Genomic DNA, 14,889 nt, shown 5'->3' with positions numbered 1-14,889 from the left:
GCAACAGGGAGAGAAGAATGTGCGTGTAAGATTGGACAGGGCTGTGGCTTGTCCAAATTGGTCTCAAATTTTCCTAGCTTGTCGGGTTCATCATTTGGTTTCATCCAGGTCTGACCGTTGCCCCATTCTGATAACCCTGCAGCCTCCTATCCGCCAGCTGAATAGAGTAAAGTGCTTCCGATATGAAAGTCACTGGGAGCATATAGAGTCGTTCAATGATGAAATTAATTCAGCCTGGGAAAGGCACAAGAAACCAGGGAACTTGGGAGATGTATCAGCGAATGGTTCTGCAGTGTTACAGCACATGGGAGCGTGGAGCAATCAGAAACTGGGGTCAATTCCAAACAGATTGAGAAAGTGAGGAAAAAGCTGGCTCATGCCCGGGCAGGCAGAACTGCTGCAGATCGGAAAAGGACTACTGTTTTGTCTTGCGAGCTTGATGATCTCCTGGAATTGGAAGAGAGGTACTGGAACCAGCGATGTAGAGTTAGTTGGCTGAAGTCTGGAGATCGTAACACGGCCTTTTTCCACCGCAAGGCCACCTGGAGGGTGAAAAAGAATAAAATTGCTACTCTCTACATACTGGATAGGTCTTTGACTGAAGATGTTCAGGAAATGGAAGATTTAATGACTTCTTTCGTTCATAATCTTTATACTAGGGATGATGCAGTAATTCCTCATGCGGTTACTGATCGTTTTGCTAGTTTGATTACTGAGCAGATGAACACTGATCTTGTGAAGGATTTCTCGGATGAGGAAATAAGCTATGCCTTGTTTCAAATTGGGCCTTGGAAAGCTCCTGGACCAGACGGAATGCCGGCACGTTTCTTTCAGCGTCAATGGGTTACAGTTAAACAGGATATCTGTTCAGCGGTCAAGGAATTCTTCAGATCTGGTACAATGCCGGTAGGGGTTAACGAGACAACTATTGTCCTGATTCCGAAGAAGAAGAACCCAACGAATATCAAGGATTTTCGACCGATTGGACTGTGCAATGTTGTCTAAAAAATCGTGTCCAAATGTCTGATTAATAGATTCAGACCATTGCTGCAAGGCATCATTTCGCCAACTCAAAGTGCCTTCATACCAGGGCGTATGATAACAGATAATGCCTTAATTGTTTTTGAATGCATTAACACTATCCAGAAGAGTACAGATGCCAAAGGGAACTTCTGTGCCTATAAACTTGATTTGGCAAAAGCCTATGATAGAGTCGACTGGAATTACTTGGAACAAGCAATGGTGAAACTTGGCTTTCATAGGAGATGGATAGACTGGATTATGTGCCGCATCACTACAGTACAGTACCGGATCAGATTTAATGGGAAATTATTGCAGAGCTTTTCTCCAAGCAGTGGCCTTAGGCAAGGAGACCCATTATCTCCTTATTTGTTCTTACTGGTTGTTGACGGCCTATCCCTTCTTCTCCAACACGAAATATCGGCTGGGAATATTCAAGAACTGAAGATCTGTCGCCAAAGCCCGGGTATCTCCCATTTACTATTTGCCGATGATAGTTTGTTATTTTTTAGAGCGAACTTGGATCAAGCTACCAAGATCAAACAGGTGCTTAATACGTATGAGGCTGCTATCGGCCAATTACTAAGCCCAGAGAAGTGCACGATACTGATGGGAAAGAATTGTAGCCTACACAACACAAACGTAGTCATGAACATTTTGGGGATTCAAGATCCGGGATTCGGAGAGAAGTACCTAAGCCTGCCAGTTCCTGAAGGGCGCATGAAAGATGGCAAATTTCAAACTATAAAGGACAAGATCACCAAATGTTGCAACGACTGGTCCGAGAAATACTTGTCCAGTGGTGGAAAGGAAGTACTTGTGAAATCTGTTTTGCAAGCCATGCCCACCTATGCCATGAGTATTTTTAAGTTCTCAGCCACCTTGTGTGAAGATCTGTCAAATATGATACGTGATTTCTGGTGGGGAGACGAGACGAACAAGAAGAAGGTGCACTGGTTGAGTTGGGAGAAATTGATTAAGCCCAAGGGGCATGGTGGAATTGGTTTTCGAGACCTTCGTATCTTTAATCAAGCCCTTCTGGCACGTCAAGCTTGGAGATTACTTACTGTTCCCGATTCCCTTTGTGCTAGAGTCTTGAAGGGGAAGTACTATCCAACGGGTGACCTCTGGGACACTGCGTTTATCAAAAATCCATCGCCAAGCTGGCAAGGCATCGCACATGGTCTTGATCTTCTCAAACAAGGGTTGATTTGGAGAATTGGAGATGGTGCAACAGTCCAAATTTGGAGAGATAATTGGATTCCTCGTGGAAACTTGCAAGTAGCACGAAGTAATACGAGAGCCAGAATCAGGAGAGTTTCGGACCTCATTTTACAGGAGGAGAGACAATGGAATATTCCTCTCATCAGACATATTTTTCATGCTTTTGATGCTGACGAGATTGTCAAATTAAGATTACCAAGTGTGCCCTGTGAGGATGTACTTGCTTGGCATCATGAGAAATCTGGTTGCTTTCTGTCCGCAGTGCGTACCGTCTCGGTCTGAATTTAAAGTTCAATCTGGATGGGACTGGGAGCAGTTCGAGTAGGGATGGTCAGCGTACACTTTGGAAGTTAATTTGAAATTCCTCGGCTCCTCCGAAAGTCAAGGTATTCACGTGGAGACCGGCGACCGATTCACTTGCTGTCCAAATAAATAGGCACCATCGATTCAAAAAGGTTTCGTCTCTTTGTTCGATATGCGCAACTGAATGTGAAGATGGGTTTCATGCAGTCATGAATTGTACTAAAGCACGAGCCCTGCGAACTGCTGTTCGTGCTGGTTGGAGTTTGCCGCCGGATGTGGAACTGCAATGAACAGGATCGGATTGGGTACTTCTTTGTTTGAGTCAAGCTAAAGAGGAATGCTGAACAAAGCTTATGTTTCTTTGGTGGAGGGCTTGGCACCAGAAATGACATCATTTTCAGTAAGGGAGATGCGTCTGTTACTGCTTCAACACAATTCTTGTTCAATTATGCAGAAACTCTGTACTCGATCAAGGCTAGGATGCCGTTGCCGGATCTTAAAGGGAAGCAGCACGTTGGTGGACTCTTCGCCTCGCCTTGCCACTGACATCTGTCCCAAGGCCTAAATTGGAAGCCACCTGACACTGGGTGGGTTAAGCTAAATGTCGATGCCACTTTCATCTCAAGTTTTGGGGCTGCAGCTTGGGGAGGATTAATTCGTGATGAGCAGGGTGTAGTTGTCGCTTCCGGTTGGAACCTTATTGCCAATTGTCAGACTGCAGAAATGGCAGAAGGGGAGTCCTGTCTAGAGGGCATCAAATTTGCAAGAAACTTCGGTACTCAACTGATGGTGGTGGAGAGCGATTGTCAGAATCTGATTGTGATGATCGAAGACCCGTCCGCCTCGAGATCTTCTCTAAGACCGCTGATAAAGGAGATCCGACAACTCATCCCCTTTGATCCGGGTATTCGGTTTTTTTACACTAGCCGTGTGAATAATCGGGTTCCTCACGAGCTAGCTAAGTTTGGTTTGAGTCAGTCTAATGGCGGTATGTTAGGTGGTGCTGTTCCCCCTGCGTGGGACGATCTATTGAACTCAATTGTAACAATTTGGTCTGTTGATTAATATATTTCCACCTTTCAAAAAAAATGAGTTTAATTAGCAGGCATGAGAATAATTTCGCATTTCCATCGACCAATTGGTTGGTTCGACATCCTACGCGGCTACGCCTTGCGTGGTGGCGGGACAAGAACAAGGGTCTGGATCCGATCGATCCGGCCTGTCACGCCAGGGTGGACCCGGCCAGATCGACGCGGAGCCGCACGTGGGGGCCGTCTCTGTCCACGTCCGCACCTTCCTGGATCGTCCACCGCTGGGTACCCCTGTGTACGGTACACCTAACATGTGTGTGCCTGACTGCCTGCCTGCCCCTCGCGCTACTAGATCCCGTCGCGTGTGGGTGTACGTGCTACGTACCGTACGATGGGGACACGTGTCAGCTCGTCAAGACAGGCTTGCCGTTTTGGGCTAGTAACCTTTGATGCACTCCAATCAAGACTGGCGCCATTTTTGGCTAATAGTCACCTTTGGACGAGTAGTGAGTAAGTGTTTTTTCTTTGCTTTCGTGGTCCAGTCAACTTCGATTTTACTGCTAATCTACCAAGGGAAAGAAGCATGCACAAATGCACAATTAATGTACTCTGCATGCGTATTTCATTCTGAGTTTCTGACCACCGACCACATGGTCACCCGATTGCCAAGAATACGCCTCCAGCTATGCACGCTAGTGTACAAATTCCAAATTTATCTGACTCGTCGCTTACCTAAAGTACGTACTTATTTCGATCCTAAATTGTTATCGAAATAGTATTTAGACTCTTTTAAGAATAATACATCCATATTTGGACAAATTTGATACAAGAATTTAGAATCAGAAAGAGTAACTTTCTTTCTTCACACGAAAGACTGCAGAAAAAGAATGTCTCGGTGGCTTAGATTCTAGGAGCAGGTCTGCCGAATGTTTTGTTTTTGTGATCACCGTGAGGTTTGGAATGCCAATTGATACTGTCGCAACTATTACATTATCGACAGACCCGGATTCTTTTCATTGGAGCATTCTTCCTCGTGGGTTTTTAGGACTTTCGATTTCTCGGTCGGTCAAAACTTCTTTGGAACTCAAATTACCTCTCAAAATAAAAGTATTTCCTTGGTTGTTTTGTAAGGGCGTCATTTTGACTAAGGATAATTTGGTCAAGCGCAGAGGGGATACACGTCGTGACTTTTGTTTTGAGCACATGAATCCATTCAACTTTTCTTTTTTGATTGTACAATGGCTCGACTCACGTGAATGGCAGTTCATATGCCATTTAATATTTCGGCCACCAAATAATATGGCCCATCTTTTTGGAACATGGTTGCGCCTCTCATTTTAGTAGGGGTGGTGGCAACTTTTATCTATTCAGTTGTAATGACATTGTTTTTGTTAAAAGAAAATGCATTATCCATGTATTAGATTTTACTCCTATGTACCAATTGCTTGAGATTATGGCGTTGCTACAAAGATGCATCACAAGGAACTCATGGAGTCTGACGCCAAGCTACTGGAGTGGATCATGATGTTGAAGAATGAGTGAATTGCCCTTTTTTACCCATCAGGTTGAACTTTTGGGTGAACTGGTTCCATGCATGAAACTCTTCACACCAGTGAGTTTATGTCTCAATTTCGATGACAATGCTAGCTCTACGCTCTTAAGTTTGTAACATCAGTTTTTTTTGTGCCTTGTCACACTTGTGGATATGGTCGTGTATTTTCAGATCCTGATAATAACGTACTCTCTGCGTTCCATATTAAGTGATTTTCTATTACGTGTATCTAAACGCTTTTCAGCCATAACTACATCCATGTTTAGACAAATTTAAGTCATTTAATATGAGAACGGAGGGACTATGATTTTGGTCGGCACGATCGATTCATACCGAATGTAATAAAACTTCCCGCCGGATTAGTTTTGGGCATCGAGTTTCAACCGAGGTTATTCTTGTCAATTGCTCCCACGGAGTCACGACCCGATTTTTCTCTATATAGCAATTTCAGAGTTCAGGGTGCAGGTCGGCCCCACCGCCTCTCCACGTCATCCCACTCTCCCTCAAAAGCAGCCGCAGCAGCAGAGTACGCGATCACCTACGGGTCTCTTCCATCTGCCCCGCACAACACAACACAAAAACCATCCAAGGTTTCGCTTGCGCTGGTAGCTCCCGCTGTCGCACCGCCACCGTCCGCCGCCGGGGTGAGCGAGAGGCGATCGTCTCTGACTGACCCCGATGGCCTCCAGCGCCCGAGCAAGGTGAGCGACCTCATCCCGCTGGACTCGCCAGTCGCCCCCGATTCCGGCGCGATTTGTGCTGGATTTTCCCCGTTTCGTTAGGGGTTTTAGCGGGGTGGGTTGCCGGTAGGAGAGGGTTGGGGGCGCCCTTGGGGATTAGGGTTGGGTTGAGGTCAATGCGGCGCGGCTTGGTGCTCTTAGGGTCGAGATGCGGGTTGGGAAATGCTGCAGGCTTGGGGCGGAGTAGGTTGAGGCGGTTTTGATTTTTTGTTTTCTGGGGCTTGGGGGATTCAGGTGAACGGCTCTGTGTATGCGTAATCCAACATTCGATGTTTATATATACGAGAAGCTCGTTTGGTTTTGCGAGTTGCGATTGTGGAAATTTTGGGCGCCGCTTGGTGATTCTTACGAACAGTTGGTCGCCACTGTTTTTGGGCATTCTGTCATTTCAGCGATTCCGCAGTGCTGCAACACTCGGTCGTTGCCATTTTGGATTTTTTTTTTGTAGCGCCTAGTTACTGCGGGGATATGTGGTTTTAAGAAACGGTGAGGCCAGGGTTTAAGTTGACGGGATTTGATTATGACGGACGTTCGAGTGCAGAATCCTGTCGAGAAAAGGCTTTCGAATTTTTGGGGTGCTATTTTGTTGTTGCGATGATGTGGAGCGTATGTAGCCTTAGAACTTGGTCCAATTTAGTAGTTCCACATTGCAGGATTTCTGGTAGTGACCCTTTCGTCATTGTTATGCTCTAGTGTTAAGGTGGAACTGGCCTGTCACCTGTGAGTATGGTGTGTGTTCCTTCTGGCTGCATTTTGATTGCGAGGTAGCTCACTTGGATTTTTGTGCGGGGCTTGTGCAGTAAACCTATTCTGTGTGCTATTTTAGGGTGTTGCTCTAATTGCACATCTAATTGAGTTTTTGAATTGCTGCGATTATTGTGTATGTTGCATTTTCAAAAATTATCAAAGAATGAGTACCTGATGCAGACACCTATAGTCAAGAAGTCTTTTGATGCTACACAACTATAGTCTTTCTAAATGTCCTTTGTTCTAGTTTGGTGGAATTTGGTAAGCTGGCTTTTATACCTGTGTTTATACAATTTTGCAGTTAGCGCAGAATGTTGGATACATCAGTACCCTTTGGACCATTAGTTTCAAATTTATGTTTACTAATTACTATGGTAATTTGTGTTGATCTGTGTGGTAATTTTCTATACATAATTTTTCATTGCAATTCTACCTATATAATGTTTGTGTTTTCCATACTGTTGATTATTTTTTGAAGAATGGGTGCTGGAAGGAAGACTGAGACCTACAATGCTGCGACACCAAGCAATACACGGTTGCACGGGGACCAATCCTTTTCTGCTCATAATCTCAAGGAAGATAAGCTAGCTGGAGTTATTTTTGGCTGCACACACAAAACCATCAATGAGTGCCTCTCTAAACAGCTATTTGGTTAGTAAATTTCATTTGAATAGTATAATCTGCAATTTCATTACTGTGTCTATATTGTTACCCTACTACCTCTATAAATTTCATATATTGACATCAGATCAATGCTTGACTTTTTTGTACATTAGCTTATTCCTCGTCAGTATTTTATTGAACTGCTCATTAACTTGGAATGCATTGCCTTACTGCCATTTGTTTGCTAGGTTTGCCTGCGGGACATTTCACCTATGTGAAGAATATTAAACCAGGTCTGCCACTGTTTCTGTTCAATTATAGTGACAGAAAAATGCATGGCATTTTTGAGGCTGCAACTTCTGGCCAACTTGCCATTGACCAATTTGCTTGGAGTCATGATGGTAGAACAAAGACACTATATCCTGCACAGGTATGAGCATATAACAATTGTTTTCTCGAACACAGCGTGTAACAATTCTTGTTCAATAGTTTCATAAACTGGTTGTGATTTGTGAGTGTTTTATTTTTGTTCTTAAGGTTCGTGTCTCCACCAAAACTCAGTGCCTGCCACTCCCAGAAAACAAATACAAAAGTGTGATTAGTGGCAATTATTATAAATTTCGCCTAACAATTGTTTTCTCGAACACAGCGTATAACAATTCTTGTTCAATAGTTTCATAAACTGGTTGTGATTTGTGAGTGTTTTATTTTTGTTCTTAAGGTTCATGTCTCCACCAAAACTCAGTGCCTGCCACTCCCAGAAAACAAATACAAAAGTGTGATTAGTGGCAATTATTATTTATTTCGCCACTTCTACTTCGAGCTAGATCATGCACAAACAAGAGATTTAATTTCTTTGTTTGTACCTGCTCCTGTTCATCCTGCTCCAAACAAACGGAGTCCTTCCGTACCTCCTGCTCCTGTTCATGCTATTTCAAACAATCAGTTTGGTGTTTCGTCGCATTCACTTGATCCAGTTCCTTACAAACTGGTTGATCAAAATGCCGACAATGCTAGTGCAAGTAGAACATCAAAGAACAACTTTGATGAGGAGGCTTCTGACTGGGATGATTTGGATGATGGTTTGACTGAGAAAGGATTAGATGCTGTGAGTGATTACCGTCCACATATCAATGCAGTGCATGATGAACAACATGACACAATGGCTATTTTGCAAAAGTTGCAAGAATTGTCTCTTCTGCGTCAGGAGAAGGCCCAATCCTCGAAGGATGTTGTTTCTATTTCAGATAAAAGCATTCCTCAAGAATCACCGCCAGGTGCTACTTTTCCTAAAGATCCATCTAATGTCACCTTGGAGGGTGATCCAGTTGTGAAAGACAACACATCCTTTGAGCAACATTGTGGAAATGATGAGGTGCCTTATGCTATTCTATTATATTCCTTACATGTGGCCCTTAGTAATTTTCACGTTATGCTCCAGATTTTCAATGACATGATCTCTAATATCTCTTGGCACGCACACTTGTGTAATGCAATTTCTGATATTTGTATGTAGCTGGTTCAAATTATCAATGAAATAGCCAAGAAGACCGAGGCAATTGGGAAAAAACAGGTATTCTCTTCTTGCTTCTTTTGAAATTTTGTGTGTAAAAAATCAGTAAGAACATTATCTATTGGAGAAGAAAGTATAAATAGATGAAGAAGCTCTTATTGGTATTTCCACAACTGTGTGATTTTGGATCATGTTCAAGTACTTACTAGAAATATGAAACCTATCTGTTTCTTATATTTTAAATTTGCATGCTGACCTAACTATGTTATCCATGCCTGCTGGGTGTGTACCCCTCACAAGTCTTGATTATGCTTTACATTACAGATTGAGTCAGATCAAGAAATACTTGTATTGAGGAAATATGTAAAGAACATGAAAACAAAACTTCAGCAACTGCAATACCAACATGACAAATTACAAATGGAGTACTCAGCTGTACTCCTTGGCGAAACACGCAATATTGTGGAAGGGCCATCAATATTCCTTATAGGTGGCCATAATGGCATTAGCTGGTTGCCATCCCTTGATTCCTTTTACCCTACAATAGATAGACTAATGCCACTAAGGCCAATGAGCTCGGCCCGGTCATATACTGGCGTTGCTGCACTGAACGATCACATCTATGTTTTTGGTGGTGGCGATGGCAGTTCATGGTATAACACAGGTAAAACATTCTTCGACTTGACAAAGAAGTTATGCATATAAGTTTAAGGTGTTGACTATGCGTATTGCTTTTATCAGTGGAATGCTACAACAGGGTGAGCAACGAGTGGATGGCATGCCCACGCTTGAAACAGAAGAAAGGAAGTCTTGCTGGAGCCACATTGAATGGTAAAATATTTGCTATTGGCGGGGGCGATGGGTATCAGTCTTTATCAGAAGTTGAGATGTTTGACCCAGCACTTGGGAGTTGGATATACAGCCCTTTTATGCGGCAATGTGTATAGTCTCATGCTCCCTCTTAACACTTCCGTTGAGTAGAATGTTCTAAACTTATCTGCAATTTAATATCTCTTGGGTCTTTCTTGTTGCTGAGATATAATAAAGGAACCAGACAAGAAATGCTACCATGAGATGCAATTTTAAATTACATACATAATCACTTTCTTAAATCTTGTGGATTTTCTTCTTTACAAGATGGATGCTTTTGTGATACTTCCTGGAATTTTGTGTTCTAAAATATCAGTAATGTACTTCAGAATTTAGGTAGCTGTTTGGGCATTCGTGTCTAACCTGGTATCAGTGCGTCAGGTGTCTTCTTACTTCTTAGGCACTAGCATTACAGGTTTCAATGCATTTTGTCTGATCTATTTAGCACTAGCATGGATTATAATATTTTCTAATCAACTGTCGAACTATGCATGCTAACATATGTGCTGAAGAGATATTGATGCTATATCATCGAATTGTCATTGGAGTCGTGGTCTGTAGTTAACGATGCAACATTTTTCTGGGTGCTTCATTAATCCACTCCATTGTGTATTTTGCCTGTTATGTTTATATTAGAACTAACTATAATCTGTTCCATTGTGGTTGTGTTCCAGCGATTTACTCCTGCCGCAGCCGAATTAAATGGGGTTCTCTATGTAGTTGGTGGTTATGATTTCAACAGCAACACATACTTACAGTTATAAAGCCTCAGCATTCTGTACATTTTTTTCATGATTATCCCATTTAAACCTGCCTATTAAAAGAAGGATTGTAATGCCCACAGATCAATGGAGAGGTATGATCCAAGGGAAGGTCTCTGGACCCAGCTTGCAAGCATGACGACAAAAAGAGGATCCCACTCTGTGACCGTCTTGGGGGAAGCCCTGTGAGTCCACCACCTCTCTTTCTTTCTCTTGCTCATGTGATCAAGTACCTAATACAGGAACAAATTACCTAAGCAATATAATACTCCCTCCGATCCATAATAAGCTCTGATCCATAATAAGTGTCTTTAATTTAGTAACACTTTAATATAAAGTTGTACTAAATCAGCGACACTTATTATGGATCGGAACGGGTATCTTTGATTTCGCACAACTTTAATACAAAGTTGTACTAAATCAGCAACTTTAATACAAAGTTGTACTAAATCAGCGACACTTATTATGGATTGGAGGGAATAGTTAGCAAGAGTTGAATTCTTTCTTTCAGTAAGGCAATGAGCTGTTATTGTAATTCTTCTACTTGGCGTACCTTGAACGTTGATATGCTCTGTAGTCTGCTGTGTATATTTTACTTACGGTGGACATATTAACCTATGGTTCAGATATGCTGTGGGAGGGCATGATGGAAACCACATGGTTTCCACTGTGGAGATCTTTGACCCTCGTGCCAATTCGTGGAGGTTAAGCAGCCCGATCAGCATCCCAAGAGGATACGCATGTGCGGTGACAGCGAACGATAATGTGTACCTCATTGGTGGGATTGAAACCAATGGAGAAAATATTGAAACTGTACTGTTTCTGACAGCTTACTCCACATAACTGATATTTCTTTTATTTGTTCAAGTCTCACTCGTTTCTTTCTTTTGTTTGGTTTCACAGGTGGAAATGTACAACGAGAGGCAAGGCTGGTCGATCCCTGGTTACAAAGCGATAGGGCAAAGGTCGTTTGCCTCTTCTATTGTGGTCTGACATTGACACGGCTGCAGATCTCATATCCTGCCCGCATGTTACCGAAGCTATGGACCGGCCCTTCGGTTGCCCAAGTGTTCTGTACAGTGCGACACATCGGTCACGGTAGATATCCTCTTATGAAAACAACCACTGGGGGTTTGAGAATTATTTTGCCGCCCCTTGCTGACGTACAGACGTCTCTCAGAAACTGTTAGATCTCACAGTAACACAAGGTCTTGACAGATAACACCAGTAGTCCGCCAGCAGCATTGTTGTTTCTGTTTGCTTTTGAGGTGGTATGATAGCGCCTGAACAAATGGCAACTCCAGAAGTTGGAACAAAGATATCACAACTGATTTTTTGGCTCCACCCCCAGACTTTGATTGCTGAGTGACCATTTCTTGCTCTATTGTCGCTGCAATTGCTTAAACTTTGTGGTGATAGACTCCTTGTTTGGAATACTGGACTATTCAATGTGTTTTGACCATGTTGTTTTTCTCCTTTTGGCCATATAGTCTGATCAGTTTGGGCCTTTGTGGGAATCTGGACTCTGGAACGGCGTGGTGCATTGAGTGGTGGGGGATGGAATGCAACGCTGCTAAGCGAAGAATATGGTCCTAACTCTCAAGCCCTAACCCGCAGGCCTGCCTAACTGTCTATTATAGGAGCACAAGCTTCATCAGCAAGCTGAAAGAAAGCTTTCGCACAAGCTACAGCAGCAATTCACAGTTGCGAGATTTCTAATCCATGGATTCTCCTCAGGATGCCAAGTACTTGGTCGAAATAGCACGCTAGCTGAGTATTTCAAACTTCTCAGTACTTTGCCAAATGCTAGTCTTAAAGTTCGTGTGCCAACTGCAAGCGGAATGGGTATAATTCCTTTTTTTAATAGGGAAAATGGGTATAATTCCTTACAGGAAGAAGAGAAGAGTAAATGGTATGCAACTGGAGTTGATAAACTCTGAAGCTTCACGAAAGCAGAGTGAGATTCTTCAGGTTCTTATTTCCAGTTGACAGCACAAGTTTCCCCCCAAACGGTACCATGGGGATCATCATCAGGTCACCAACTTGAGTTTGAAATGTGCACTGCATGGGAGCATACAGGGAGATTCTTTAGGTCCCAATTAGTAGCAGATAATTTACCAACCGAGAATCTGCTTTACCCGAAACTTTGCCGGACTCAATCATATAGAGAACCATAATTAACGAAGTTTTATCCACTGTCATTGCCTTTTATCCTCTTTAAAAGCACATGATACCGCTCTTATCATGACACCACCAGCTCAAGATAGCTTCTTACAACACCAGGATGGCTCAGAATAGCTTCGTGCCTGATGCCTGGGTTTGGATCACCAGCCTCCCTCCATTCTCCCAATGGCACTCCAACAGCATGTCCCTCTGCATCTGCGCCACGCCATCGGCATCGGCGTTTTCCCCGCCGCCATCGGTGAGCCTCTCGGCCGCCAAAGCACCTCCCTCCCACCAGCCTTCCTACCTCACCTTCTCCATCTCCGCAAACTACCGTGAGCCAATCTCGCTGTGGACATCAAAACCGCTCCACCTGAAAACCAAGACACAACAATCTCTGGACGAACAAGACATGGTGCAGCTTTTCGTCGACATCGTGAACCAGGTCCTGCGATACGGACCTGAAAACAAGACCAACAACAACAAGCAGCCCTCCTTCCGGTTCCCGGGGTCGGCGCAGCGGCTTCTTCTGGAAGGCAGCTTCAACGACGCATTCAACATAGCTTTCCTGTCCCTGGCCTTCCTGGTCTGCATCTACGAGGCTCCCCGTGACCTCCGCCGAGGGTGCCTGGACACGCTGAGAGCACAGCTGACGGGCTCCAAGTGCAGGGGCGCAGCGAAGACGCTCGTCAGGATGCTTGGGGCAAACCTCGAGGAGCAATGGATGCAGACGATGAACCTCGCGGTGACCAACTGGATCGTCGAGCTCCAGCGGTCCTCGCGCCACCCGCTGATCGGGGCGGCACCGCCGATGTTCTCGTATGCGGTCCAGGCAAGCGGGCTGTGGAAGGTCCAGCTCTACTGCCCGGTGATCGCCATGGGCATGGAGGACCCTGCTGCAGCCGCAGCCACGCAGGACGAGCGGCTCCTCTTCTCGCTCACTTACCAGCAACTCGAAGGCGTGGTTCAGCTGGCCTACAGGACGGTCCGAAGGGAGAGCTGGGTCGACGTCGAGGTCAAGGTGGATAACATAAGGTCAGTGATCTTAAGTTCTTAAAACACACAAAAAAAACCTTGTTCATTAATCTGCATAAAAATGTCTACAAATTCCAAAAAACCCCAAGAATCATCAACACGACACATCTCATTCTCATGATCTCATCTCAGGTGCGACGTGGAATCTCTGGTCTCGGAGACACTCATGGCGGAGCGAGGATACGGGTCGGAAGAGAAGCATTTCCCGTCCAGAATCATGCTACAAATCACACCCATGCAACAAACAGACATACTCTCCGTCTCCCTCAGCAGGTCCTCCGACAACCCGACACACGAATTCGGGCTCGAGAAAGGCCTCGAGGCCTCCTTCGATCCCCCAAACACCTTCGGCCTCAAGGCGTCCGTCGCCGAGAGCCTGACGCTGGCCATGAAGCCATGGAAGTTCGAGCAGTCGGTGCACGGGAACACGGCCACCTTCAGCTGGTTCCTGCACGACGGCGTCAACGGCAGGGAGGTCTACTCGTCGAGGCCGTCCAAGCTCTCGCTGCTCCAGCCCAGGGCCTGGTTCAGGGACAGGTACTCGAATGTGTGCCGCCCGTTTACGAAGCAGGGTGGGGTTGTCTTTGCGAGGGATGAGTATGGCGATAGTGTCAGCTGGAAGGTCTGTGGCGCCGCGTTGGGGAAGACGATGGAGTGGGATGTTAGGGGGTGGATTTGGGTTACCTACTGGCCTAACAAACAGAGGACCTCCCATAGTGAGACCAGGTGGCTTCAGTTCAGAGAGTGCCTGCAACTTCCCCTTGCAAATTAATGAATTAACCGTAATGTATTCATCTCTGTACTGTTTTGAATTATTTACCTTGTAAAAATAGTAATTGTGTTTGTATTTATCAGAAAAAATATTGTTAATTAGATAATATATGCAACATGATTTTTTTGTTATAACGCGGCGTCACAATTTTTTACGTGCACTTATGAACAATGATAAAAAAGTCGACTTTTTTTAGAAGAACAAAGTTGACTTTTAGCTGACTTTAGTCGACCCCCGATCTTCATACTTCTCTTTTCCTTCGCATCAACAAATTTTTTTTACGAAAAAGCACAGCGTGCTGCCGTGCTCTTTATATATCAAAGAGGAGGTCGACCATGAAAAAAAAAAGGTTCTGAAAAACAAAGCTGAAGAAAAAGAAAACAAAAGAGAACTAAAGAAAAAAAAATCAAACTCAAGGAACATCATCAGGTCCGATAGTAAGGCACCAATGTCCTTGCCATCAATTAGGCGCCACAGCTCCGCTTCGTTCTTAATTAGCAAAATGATCCCAGCCGGCCATGTGCTCTTAGCATTGAAAATCCGGCAGTTGCGTTC

General features: G+C 44.3%; 2 protein-coding genes across 5 annotated transcripts; both read left to right on the top strand.

The window, feature by feature from the left end:
• The first annotated feature begins 5,676 nt into the window (after nucleotides 1-5,676).
• LOC100833476 (kelch-like protein 29) lies at nucleotides 5,677-11,780 on the top strand. Of its 4 annotated transcripts, XM_024459491.1 has the most exons (12): nucleotides 5,712-5,831; nucleotides 6,919-6,991; nucleotides 7,096-7,268; nucleotides 7,469-7,650; nucleotides 7,942-8,595; nucleotides 8,737-8,793; nucleotides 9,058-9,397; nucleotides 9,475-9,674; nucleotides 10,278-10,360; nucleotides 10,448-10,549; nucleotides 10,991-11,177; nucleotides 11,268-11,780. In XM_024459491.1, the coding sequence occupies exons 3-12, from the start codon at nucleotides 7,097-7,099 to the stop codon at nucleotides 11,355-11,357; spliced, it is 2,067 nt and encodes a 688-aa protein (XP_024315259.1). In that variant the 5' UTR covers nucleotides 5,712-5,831; nucleotides 6,919-6,991; nucleotide 7,096; the 3' UTR covers nucleotides 11,358-11,780. The 4 variants fall into 4 exon arrangements, 3 of the variants coding, with proteins under 3 accessions (XP_024315260.1, XP_003565377.2, XP_024315259.1); XM_024459492.1 differs by lacking the exon at nucleotides 6,919-6,991 and having other exon boundaries at nucleotides 5,677-5,831; nucleotides 8,167-8,595; XM_003565329.4 differs by lacking the exon at nucleotides 6,919-6,991 and having other exon boundaries at nucleotides 5,677-5,831.
• Nucleotides 11,781-11,985: 205 nt separating this feature from the next.
• Nucleotides 11,986-14,465, top strand: LOC100833162. Its single transcript, XM_003565328.4, has 2 exons — nucleotides 11,986-13,562; nucleotides 13,695-14,465. The coding sequence occupies exons 1-2, from the start codon at nucleotides 12,649-12,651 to the stop codon at nucleotides 14,332-14,334; spliced, it is 1,554 nt and encodes a 517-aa protein (XP_003565376.1). The 5' UTR covers nucleotides 11,986-12,648; the 3' UTR covers nucleotides 14,335-14,465.
• The last annotated feature ends 424 nt before the right edge of the window (nucleotides 14,466-14,889 follow it).

This window comes from Brachypodium distachyon, chromosome 2 (assembly GCF_000005505.3).
Source record: "Brachypodium distachyon strain Bd21 chromosome 2, Brachypodium_distachyon_v3.0, whole genome shotgun sequence".
NCBI lineage: Eukaryota > Viridiplantae > Streptophyta > Magnoliopsida > Poales > Poaceae > Brachypodium > Brachypodium distachyon.
This window is presented reverse-complemented; position numbering and strand designations above follow the sequence as displayed.